The 12,296-nt window shown below is 34.6% G+C and overlaps 1 protein-coding gene across 1 annotated transcript; it reads left to right on the top strand.

Annotated features, from left to right (window-relative positions):
• Positions 1-2,719: 2,719 nt before the first annotated feature.
• Positions 2,720-7,735, top strand: LOC306869704 (TNF receptor-associated factor 2; the record flags this gene model as incomplete). Its single annotated transcript, XM_079416581.1, has 10 exons — positions 2,720-2,907; positions 3,503-3,581; positions 3,697-3,795; positions 3,889-4,050; positions 4,120-4,194; positions 4,307-4,381; positions 5,208-5,756; positions 5,959-6,136; positions 6,231-6,379; positions 7,517-7,735. 10 exons carry the CDS (start codon positions 2,720-2,722, stop codon positions 7,733-7,735), a joined length of 1,773 nt encoding a protein of 590 aa, XP_079272707.1.
• Positions 7,736-12,296: the final 4,561 nt, after the last annotated feature.

Raw genomic sequence — 12,296 nt, forward strand, 5'->3', positions numbered from 1 at the left:
GCGCGTCGCTTGTGCTGCAGCGCCTCTAGCGGTAGGATGATGAATAGCGGCGCTACGGCGCTGAACGCCTCTAGCGGTAGGATGATGAAACAGCAGCGCTTTAGCGCCTCTGCAGGTAGAATGGGATCCACAATCTAAACAGACAACCCTACAAAGTACAGTATATTGCTATCTATCTACACTACTCACAACAGATATAATACAATATAATATAATATATACAGTATTAATAAGAATATATATGAATGCATAAAACAAAAACAAAAAAATCATGCATATAAGAATATAACAATATTCTACAATATAATATATTATACAATAATACATTTTGTGTGTGTGATTATGCATATATCCAACACGTAATATAATAATATATTTTATAGATTAATATTTAGGAAACCAAATATTAATTTGGTACACATATACACATATTTAACATGTAAAATAATATATTCTAATAATATTCAAACATATGCATGTACTATCTATCTATCTATCTATCTATCTATCTATCTATCTATCTATCTATCTATCTATCTATCTATCTAGACAGCTCATGCATATCCGTTTGGTTTTATATATATTTTAGAATATTATTCTATAATATTTCTAAAATATTATGTTATTTTTCTAAATTCCTCGATATTATTATCAGCACTATTATCATCATTATTCATTATTTTAGTTTTACATATGATGCTGTGCATGTACAGTAGATCTGTGTAAGGGTCAATATGAATATTATACATTTGTATGAATATTATGTACTATATTTACATTATGCACAAAAAATAATAATACTAACAGTAATAAACTAAAGAATATGAGTTGCATACATTTAAATGGATATTATGTATTTACGTTATGCACCAAATAAAATTTTGCCTGCATTTCAGGAGGTTATCATGATAAATAGATAGTCCTCCTGTTAGGAGAGAGAGAGGGAGAGGAAAAAAAACTCAGAGATTTAAAAGCCCAGTGCAAGCTCACATTATGACGTAATCCTGTGAAAGAGCACGCGCTCTTCTCAACAATGTCGACCACCAAAACACAGCAGCTGCGCCGCGCGCCTCCGTCCAGCAGAAGCCGCACACAACCGAGCAAATGAAAGCGAAATCTCATCGCTGAGCGGTAAGTCAGTAAGTCTGTCTCATAATGCACGCTTTGATTCTTATTTTGACGCATGCATGTTTATTGTCAGGATCACCATATCCCTTTAATGCATGTAAAAGAGGCGTGGCGGTGCAGAACGGACGCAACAACCATCTGAAAGATGTTGTATTTGCTTAGCAACAGAGAAAAAGATGAGATGTGCAATTGTCAGCTGACTATATGATGTATATCGACGGGCTGCATGGTCGATATCAGATAAAAGTGCTTTGAGATATGCATGAAGGATTCTAGTTTGTGTTTCATGTGAATGTTTACACCATGCACACTATTATACATCGTTTGTGTGGATGTCTGTATGCAAACGCACACATACAAGCAAAACTGAAACAGAAACAAAGAGATGAGGTTTCATATTATGTGGCCTGCTGTGCGCGAGTCTGTTAAAGCTTAGGTTTTTAAAAATGTTTATCTTTTAACTTTAAAGCCTTTTTATTTCACCCTGTGCAATTGCTAGCAGAGCATAACAATCTTATCAAACGCAATCAATGGTATAAATACATATACAATCATGCTATTTATTGTTCATAATGTGCTTACAAACAGCAATAAATATGTTTCTAAAAGCATAACAAACAACACAAAATGAGTTCGGTGCAATTCTACATTTTGCATTTCAGTGCTTATTTCATTTAGTTATTTAAAGTGAAATTATTTGCTGCATAGCTAGGCAAACAATAACGTATAATGCAAAATAAACTCCAGTCAGATCATCAGGATCATAATTTGAGGGTTTTGCATCACCCTGAACGAGTTTATTTCTTTGCGTTATCTCACTGATTCACCAAATAAATAAATACATTGACATGAATGTTGATTTGAAATTTTGAATTATGATACAAGAAAAAGAGTGCATGGAAGCCCGTTTCTGCCACAGGATAAAACAAAATAAATAAAAGTATTTATCTTGTGAGAAATATCTCACAAAAAAAGTCAGGACTGTGAGATATAAACTCAGAATTGAGAGGAATAAACTTAATAAAGTTAGAATTATTAAATAAAAAGTCACTTTTTTATTTTTATTTTAGATAAAAACTCAGAAATGTGGGATAGAAACTCAGAGTTGTGAGATATAAACTTGCATTTTCAAGAAAAAGTCAGAATGATAAGATATGAACTCAGAATTGCAAAATATAAACTTGCAATATTGAGTAAGAATTGTGTAAACTCAGAACTGTGAGCTATAAACTCACAATTGTGAGAATTTTTTTTTTTTTTTTTATTCCATAACGGAAACAGTAAAAAAAAAAAACCACAAAAAAACAGATTTGCGAGATATAAACTGATGTAAACTTTTTAAAAAAAATTATTCAATGGCAAAAACAAGCTTCCATAGCAGAGTGAAACAATCATACAGTTTATTATGATTATACAAATATATTTGACCACAGAATGCCTTGATTGACCAATCAGAATCAAGAATTCCAGAGAGCTGTGTAATAATCTTTATTCTTTATGGAAAGTCCCTGTTGTTATCTATGTGTAATAGGAGTTTAACGCCACTGTGTGTATTCTCTTCTGTTTAGATCAGGAAGGTTTAGAGGAGGACATGGCTGCTCAAGAACCCTCTCCCCCGTCCTCCATGGAGAACAATAAGCCAGGGTTCCCAAAGAAGATTCTGGCCAACAAACTTGAAGACAAACATTTATGCAACTGCTGTCAGAATATTTTGAGAAGACCGTTCCAAGCGCAGTGCGGCCATCGCTTTTGCTTTTACTGCTTCAACCGGACTGTTGGGTAATTCAGTCTGCTGATCGAAAACAGATGCTGATAAAATTCATGTCTGATGCATTGACTTTAAAACATTAAATCAAAGATTATAAGGGCAATTGCATGAAATTGACATGAAATTTCATAAATCACCAAAATACTGGAATGATGACACTTTCTGAGAACACTACTATAAAAAAAGTAGTGTTCTGCTCACCAAGGCAGAATTAGTTTGATCAAAAATACCTATTTTCTATGTGAATATATTTTAAAAGGTAATTTATTCCTGTGATCAAAGCTGAATTTTCAGCGTCATTACTCCAGTCTTCAGTGTCGCATGATCCGTGATGATTTGCTGCTCAAGAAACATTTATTGTCATTGTTGAAAACATTGTTTTGCTGCTTCACATTTTTGTGAAACCGTAATTTTTTTTCAGGATACTTTGAGGAATAGAAAAGAATAAAAATAGAAATTCTTCAAAAGAACAGCATTTATTTGAAGCATCCAAATCTTTTGCACAATTATTAATGTCTTTACTCTCACTTTTGTAAATTTAATGCATTATGTGTTTAATATATGCATGTATCAAAATAGTACACATGTGTTGCATTGCTATTTTAGATCTGGACCTCAGAAATGTAATGCCTGTATCAAGGAGAACATCTTCGAGGAGCCCACGTCAATCCTCATACAAGGATGCGTAAGTGCAAATGCTTTGCTTCATGTGAAATATACAGACTTGTGAGCGTTTTTGAAATGATTTAAAGCCAAACCTTTATTGTAGAGCATGCACATTTCCCTGTGTTTTCTCGCAGGCGTTTCCCGACAATGCTGCCAGAAGAGAAGTTGAAAATCTTCCAGCTGTGTGCTTCAACGAAGGCTGCTCCTGGAAAGGCAGTATTAAAGATTATGAGGTAACTACTACATGCGCACAAATATCGAGTGGAAATGGACAGTTTCTCATTATTCAGTGGGTAACTTGTGTCATATCACTGTTTTTGTTGTAGTTGAGCCATGAGGGGAAGTGTGAGTTCATGATTCTGCCGTGTCCCTTGTGCAAAGAGCTCATTAGACTGAACGAACAGGAGCGTCATAATGAACGCGAGTGTCCTGAGAGAACGCTCAACTGCAAGTACTGTAAAGAGCCGTTTCACTTCAAAAAGATCAAGGTAAATGAGAGGTCTGAGAAAAGATTGGAAGAAAAAAGCTCTATGTCACAAAATATTGTGTTTTCACAGGCCCATGATGAGATCTGTCCCAAATATCCTATGATTTGTGAAGGATGTGCGAAGAAGAAAATCCCCAGGGAAAAGGTGTGCTAATCAAAAACATATCACACCGAGAATGAAAGTGATCATTCACTAACACTCAGTTAAGAAAACAGAACAAGCAATATGTATGGATTCTTTGCTCTCCTCTTTTTAGTATGTTGACCACATCAAGTTCTGCAGCAAATTCAGGACTCCGTGCAGATATCATGTGGTTGGCTGCGACATGTCAGTAAGTACAGTTTTTATAGCTAGTTTACAGTTTTGAAAACCATTTTACAAATAATAAACACAATCAGTATCACAAGTCCAAAAATGGTCATGAACTACACTTTTCTTCTTCTCTTTCCCCAAACTCACTGTACAACATAATGTACATAAAACATAGGGTTATTATTGTTAAAACTAAATGCTAAATATTAGTTTAACTTGAAGTACTAAAATAACTCAAATTAATGATAAAAACTATGTAGACATATTTAAAAAACACTAATAAAAATGACAAAATATTAACTAAAATTAGAGTGAAAGAAAATAATAAAGAATACAATGTAAAATGTTCAGAAAATAGCAATGGAATAGCAAATGAATAAGACTATTATTAAATAAAACTATTAAAATGTTTAACTGAAATTGAAAAAAAAAAAAAAAATGACTCACACTGAAATAAAATAATTTTAAGTTGAAGCACTAAAATTAATAAAGCAAATAAATGGAAATTAAAACTAAATAGATTAGTTAAACATTAATATTTAAATAATATAAATTTAATAAAAATGACAAAAGCACAACAAACTTGAGCAAAAAAAAAAAAAAAAAAGAAAATAAATGCTAATTCAAAATATTAATGCATGCTTAATGTAATAATAATAATAATTTATTTCTTACAGATACAAATATAAAACTAGAAGGTGAAGAACTACAAATAAATAAAAACTATTAAAATGTTTGCTAACGGAAATAAAGTAAAAAAAAAAAAAACACTTGATTGGAGGAATCATTCACATCTGTAGCATAAATCAGATGGGACTAGTTAATCCAGTTGGTTTCTCTTTGAGGTGGAGAAGGAGAAGATCCACGATCACGAGCGTGCCTGTGCTCACGAACATCTCAACCTGCTGTTGCACTACATCATGGGCATGAAGGTCAGTCTGGAGAGCCTGCAGCCCCAAAGCCTGGAGCTGGCCGGTCACAAAGCACACGAGCTTCACCAGGCACTCCGAGACCTGGAGACCAGAGTCAGTCAGCTGAGCGCCATCCCCGGCCCGACTGGACCTCCCGTGCAGGGGGTCCCCTCCTCTTCATCCTCGTCCTCCTCTGCGTCCGCCGCGCCTCCGCCTCCTCCTCCGCCCGCCGCCACGCTGCCCACCTCCTTCACTCCTCTGCCCAGCTCGGTGGGCGCAGCGCTGGAGCTCCAGCTGCACAGCGAGAAGACCAAGGTGGCGGATCTGGGCCGTCGCTGCCAGGAGCTGGAGGTGAAGGCGGGGACGTTTGAAGACGTGGTCTGCGTGCTAAACCGAGAAGTGGAGCGCTTCGCAACCACCATGGAGGCCAGCAACCGCCAACACAGACTCGATCAGGACAAAATTGAGGCTCTTAGTAACAAGGTAACCCTGTTAAGACAGATATATAAAAACAAATCAACATTTTTTAAATGGAAGAGTTTATTCAAGATTTAGGTTGCATATGTGTTTTTATTGAGTATATATTTGATACATTAGGCTTTTATGGCTCATATAGTATGATATAGTGAGAATATGGAAGAAAACAGCTCAATTTTATTCAGATGTCTGCCTTCGTCTCATGTAGGTTCGTCAGCTGGAGCGGCAGGTGGGCGTTAAAGACCTGACTGTGGCTGAAATGGAGGGCAGATTGCGGGAGATGTCTGCTACCACGTTTGACGGTGTCTTCATTTGGCGGATATCAGATTTCACTAAAAAGAGACAAGATGCCATTGCTGGACGTGCGCCTGCCATGTTTTCACCTGGTAAAAACAACCACATTAGACAGAACAGACACCGCAATTCTTTTTGATTTATCAATGATATATTTGGACCAACATGCTCTTTGGTTTTGTTCAGCATTTTACACAAGCAAGTACGGCTATAAGATGTGCCTGCGGATTTACCTGAACGGGGACGGGACGGGTCGTGGAACGCATCTCTCGCTGTTTTTTGTGGTGATGAGAGGAATGAGTGACGCGCTTCTCAAATGGCCCTTCAACCAGAAGGTACATCACCATCTTTTTTTTTACTGCTTGTCTTCAGACTAATGCTAATTGTGACCCAAAACCAGTCAGAAGTGTCCATTTCTTTAAATTGAGATACATTATAAATAATCTTTCCATTGATGTATGGTTTGTTATGATAGGACAATATTTGGCCGAGATACAACTATTTGAAAATCTGGAATCTGAGGGTGCAAAAAAAATCAATATATTGAGAAAATCGCCTTTAAAGTTGTCCAAATTAAGTTCTTAGCAATGCATATCATTAATGAAAAATTAAGTTTTGATATATTTATGGAAGGAACTTTACCAAATATCTTCTTGGAACATGATCTTTACTTAATATCCTAATGATTTTTGGCATAAAAGAAAAATCAATAATTTTGACCCATACAATGTATTTTTGGCTATTGCTACAAATATCCCTGTGCTACTTATGACTGCTTTTGTGTTAAAGCTGCAATGAGGAGTATTCGTTTTTACAGTATTTTTAGTAAAACTCTTGATAAAAACAAACTATATTGTTACTTTTCATGAAAGGTCATTTAAATTCAAACAGGACAAACTTTAAGTGATGTGTATGTGAATTTATTTATGTGAATAAATTAGGATTGAATATATTAATATTGCATAGTATTTATATATAGAGTGAAGAGAATGCATTAATAAATAACTTAGAAGCCTTTTTAGATCATCCATTGGCAGACAAGTAAATGTTGTTTTGTTGAATTTAGGATTAAAATATGTTAACACTGCATATTTTTTTTTTTCTTATGTTTTAACATGACTTTAACTCATCAAAATAAGTTAAGCAATTTCAAAAACTTTTTTTTAATAAGTTATATAAAATTCAACTTTTGTTTCTAAGTCAGTTTCATGTAATAGTAAAAGTTGAAATGATTTGTACAAATTACTTATAAAAAATTTAAGGCAGCAACTGAACTGAATTTTTTTAGTGATATAAAACAATGAACAGTAATATATGTATGTATGTTTATATAAACAAACTAGGTGAATACATAAAATAATAATAATAATAATAAAAAAAATAACCTTTTTCAAATTATTTATAAGGGAATTTTAAGTGAACATAGAAATGTTTTTTTTTTTGTGAATAAATAATAGGTAACTTTCTTCCAGGTGACGCTGATGCTGCTGGACCAGAGTAACAGAGAGCACATCATCGACGCGTTCCGTCCCGACATCACTTCCTCCTCATTCCAGAGGCCTGTAAGCGAGATGAACATCGCCAGCGGCTGCCCGCTCTTCTGTCCGCTGTCCAAGCTGGAGGGCAAGAACTCATACATACGTGACGACACCATCTTCATCAAAGTCATCGTGGACCTCACTGGCCTTTAGGTTTTCTACTTTCGCACGACATGGTGAGACGCTGCCTCTGACGCGGGATCTGCTTCACCACAGCAGGAGATTTGTTCCATGATGTCTGTTTTGACACGTTTCCCTGCATGTGCTAAGCCGTCACAAATGTTGCACTGATGCATAGTTCCAGAAAGAGTCGGTAGAGCTCTATAATAGGAAAAAGGGTCGTGAAACACTGGAATTGAACGTGAAGTCCGGTCCAGTTAAATAGTGTAGATTATAATGCAAAATTTAAATTAATAGTTCAGCCAAAAATGGTTATGTGCTGAAAATTTGACTCCAAGATGTAGATGAGTTTGTTTCTCCAGTAGAACAGATTTGGAGAAATGTAGCATTGCATCACTCGCTCACCAATGGATGCTCTGCAGTGAATGGGTGCCGTCAGAATGAGAGTCCATGCAGCTGATAAAAACATCACAATAATCCACACCACTCCAGTCCATCAGTTGACTTGTGAAGAAAACAACTGCACGTCTGAAAGAAACAAATCCATCATTAAGGCATTTTTAACTGCACACAAGGCCTCCATCCATAATATTGCTTTCTCCAGTAAAAAAAAGTATTCTTGACTGAATCAGGAGAGAATATGCACAGATCAAACACTGTTATCAAGCTAAAACAGTCCTAAACAAATATGTGGGTTGATTTTGATGTGAAAGGACAACATGGATTCTTCACTGGAGGAAGCATTATTATGAATTTGTATGAACTCGTATTTTGGCCAAAAGCAACTGTGGTTTGAAGTTAAAATGTCTTTACAAACACGCAGCTTTTGGCTTCACAAGATGTTAACTGATGGACTGGAGTGGTGTGGATTACTGTGATGTTTTATATCAGCTGTTTGGACTCTCATTCTGACGGCACCCATTCACTGCACAGCATCCATTGGTGAACAAGTGATGCAATGCTACATTTCTCCAAATATGTTGCCATGAAGAAACAAACTCTTGGGGGGGGGGGCTAAATTTTTAGCAAATTATTATTTTAGTTTGAACAATTCCTTTAAGTACTTCAGCACAACATAAGACTTTTTTTTGCATTACTAATTGCTGTAGGTGGGAAATGGATTTAATCACGGTAAAATGTGTTAATATTATCAGTAGCGGAATGCATCCTCTAATAAGAATTTAATAAACAAACACTCCGCTTAGCATTCTTATAAATTGCAATTTGCATGTCGGAGACCACGAAATGTAGTCAGCACACGTCATTGCTAAGTGAATAAATTGTGCTCCTGTAGTGCTAAACTGTTTTTATTTTTAGGGTCAAGGGGGTTTTAATTGTCACACAGTAAGTATAGTGAGGGTCATGATGGTGGATTTCCTTTAATCGGTGTTTGGATACATCTGTGGAAGATAGTTTGAAGTTTAAAGGTAAAAATGGTATAAATCTTACCGTAGGTGTCTGTGAAATATAAACGGTACTGGGCAGGAGTCCTGTGCACATGAATATTCAAGTTATTACGTTGCATTTTGTATATTTATAAGAAACAATGACAATTCTTGTTATTACGTTTGTAAATAGGAATATTTGTACAGTTTACATGCTTGAGTTTGTAGTGCTTGCCGGCTTCATGGAGTGCGAGTTTGTATTTGATTCCTTTTCAAATCTTCTCTGCCAAACGCCGTACGAGGCAGTTTGCGTATTTTCTAGGCTAAATTGAGATGTTTACACAGGACCAAGCATTTGAAAACTTTTGCTATACAAGTGTCTTTTATATTTGGCATTGGGGGTGTAAGTAGTTAACCAGAATCCACTGATTTTAAACCAGTTATGACAACTATTGAAACTTCTCTGTGCATGGGAGGCCTCAATCTGCAAATGCACATGATATTTATCACACAGTTTACTCATCCAGTGAGTGACGACACCACTGCTGACATACTTTAGAGATGGATAAAATAAATATTAAACATAATGATTATTATTTGATGATACACTGCTTCTATTCTTAAAAGATAAAAGCAGATATATTCATACTATATAAGCGATCGATATGTATCTTTATATATAACCATAAACTCTCAAAGTGAGGGATCTTTATACAGTAAATGTATATACAGTTTACATCTATTTTATTATATTTAATGCATATTATTTATATAGCTGTACATGTGCAGTCATGGTGGTTTAAAACTAATTTTAACTTCTTCTTAGTAAATTGTCAGAAATACAGATTAATTTTTTCATGCGATGCCTAAATCCGATCACTTGATAGGAGAAATAGTTCAACTCAAAACTGCAATACTGATGAAGCTCAACTTTAGGGCATTTATTAAAGGGGACGAAATAAATGATACCAGACATTAAAAAAATATATGTTATACTGTGTTTCTGTGACATTATTTGTGCCAAATATGCATAGTGAAGTGATGTTAGAGTTATTAGATAATGATCTGTACTTTAATGAAAACGGATTGAATGTATGTCAAACTCAACATGTGCAATTTTGTATTTTTTGTTTAATTTCGCTTCATTTTTTTCCCGTTAAATTGAGATTTGTGCCAGGTGAAATTTCCAGCTAATTTTCCTAGTATATTACACTGCAAATTATAAACTTACAGATTTGTAAAATTCATAATAATGCTGATTCAAAATATTTTATTACTTTTAATGAACAATTTAATTTACTGAATAATTATTCTGGCTAGCAAAAGTTACTAAATGTTGTATGTACCAAAAAGTAAGCTACAATAATTAATGCCAAACTTTCATTTCAAGTTTGATTTTGACTGCTCACTTTTTTCCCACTATTTAGAAAAATGGGTTTATCTTTTTTTTACATTTTATCCAAGTATGTTTCTATGTAAGATGCAAAAATGGTCATAAAACATTTCACAAACCTTGATCTTGGCTACTGTTGATATTTTACATCCTGATCTGCTCAGTCGCTAGATTCAAGAAGACTACAATTACACTGTCACAAACAAATACATGTTGTTGCATTATGCGTAATTAATATTGCTGGCTGTTTTAAAAATACATTTGAGCATGATAAAACATATTTGTGACCCTGGACCACAACACCAGTCTTACGTCACTGGGGGCGTATAACAGAACGATTCAAAATCTTATCTATTTGGTAACCATGGTAATTTCAGTTAGGACCACATTTAGGACAAAAGCTATTACAGAACAGCATTTCCTAAGTGCTTAACTACAGACGGGAAAGGGGTATTACAGAAACCTCCTAACTTGACAAAAAAAACCTAAAACTGTCTTAACTTTAGGACAACCCCACAGCTGTGCTAACTTCAAAATTATTTGAAAGCTAACGGGAAAAAAACGCTTACAACCGTGCTGTCCGACAAAGGTATTACATTTATTAATAGTAGACAATGAAGAACGAAGATGTTTAATGGTAGAAAGACTCTTGTAGGACCCTGAAAATGTGTTATATTTGGATGACAAAACACTTAATAGTTACTGACTGCCACACAACATACTGCAACCAGCATTATAGAGACCAATAAAAGTGTCACGGAGCATTACTGGTTGAAGTGCAAGAAGTGAATAATACTTCACGTTTTTTTTTTTGCAAAAGGCGATTTTCAAAGTGAAGTAGCTTTTATTATTTAGTTTACTTCATCAGCAGCTGGGGCAGGGTTGGTTGCTTGATAACAGTCCTGAGAGTGGATTGTCGAGCTTCATTGTGCCATTTAAGATTTCCTAACTAGAGATAAGATACTATTTTGTAAAATAGGATAAGAATCCCAAATCAAGATTTGCTTCTGTAATACGAATTTGCAGAAAATCCTAATTTAACACATCATATCTTAAGTTAAGACCGAAGATAAGAAACTTTCTGTAACGCCCCCTGGGGTATATTCGTAGCAATAGCCAAAAATACACTGCATGGGTCAAAATTATAGATTTTTCTTTTATGCCAAAAATCATTGTTATTAATATTAATATTCATTAATATTATTAGGACATTAAGTAAATATCATGTTCCTTGAAGATATTTCCTACCGTAAATATATCAAAACTTCTTTCTTGATTAGTAATATGCACTGCTTTAAAGGCGATTTTCTCAATATTTCGATTTTTTTGCACCCTCAGATTCCAGATTTTCAAATAGCTGTATCTCAGCCAAATATTGCCCTATCATAACACAGCTTTATGATGAATAAATCTCAATTTAGAAAAATTGACACTTAAGACTGGTCTTGTGGTCCAGGGTCACATTTTATTATTTGAACACACACACACACACACATATATCTATATGTATGTACAGTGCCCTCCATAAGTATTGGAACAGTAAAGAAAAAAATTGCTCTGTTTGCTGTGGAGTCAAGACATTTGCAAATATGATTAAAAGATGAATATGAGACAAAACTACACAACTTTTTTGGTACTACAATTGGTACTAAGGGGCCATTATTTTATCATATTATTATTTATAATTAAAAAATTGTGTTTTTAAAATAAAAATATTTTATTTTTATTTTATTATTAATTGTTAAAAACACATTTCTCTGAGAGAATTACTTTTTTTTCTGTATAGCTAAAGATAAATTGACAACACATAAAAATC

This window comes from Barbus barbus (genome assembly GCF_936440315.1).
Source record: "Barbus barbus genome assembly, chromosome: 5".
In the NCBI taxonomy this organism is placed as follows: domain Eukaryota; kingdom Metazoa; phylum Chordata; class Actinopteri; order Cypriniformes; family Cyprinidae; genus Barbus; species Barbus barbus.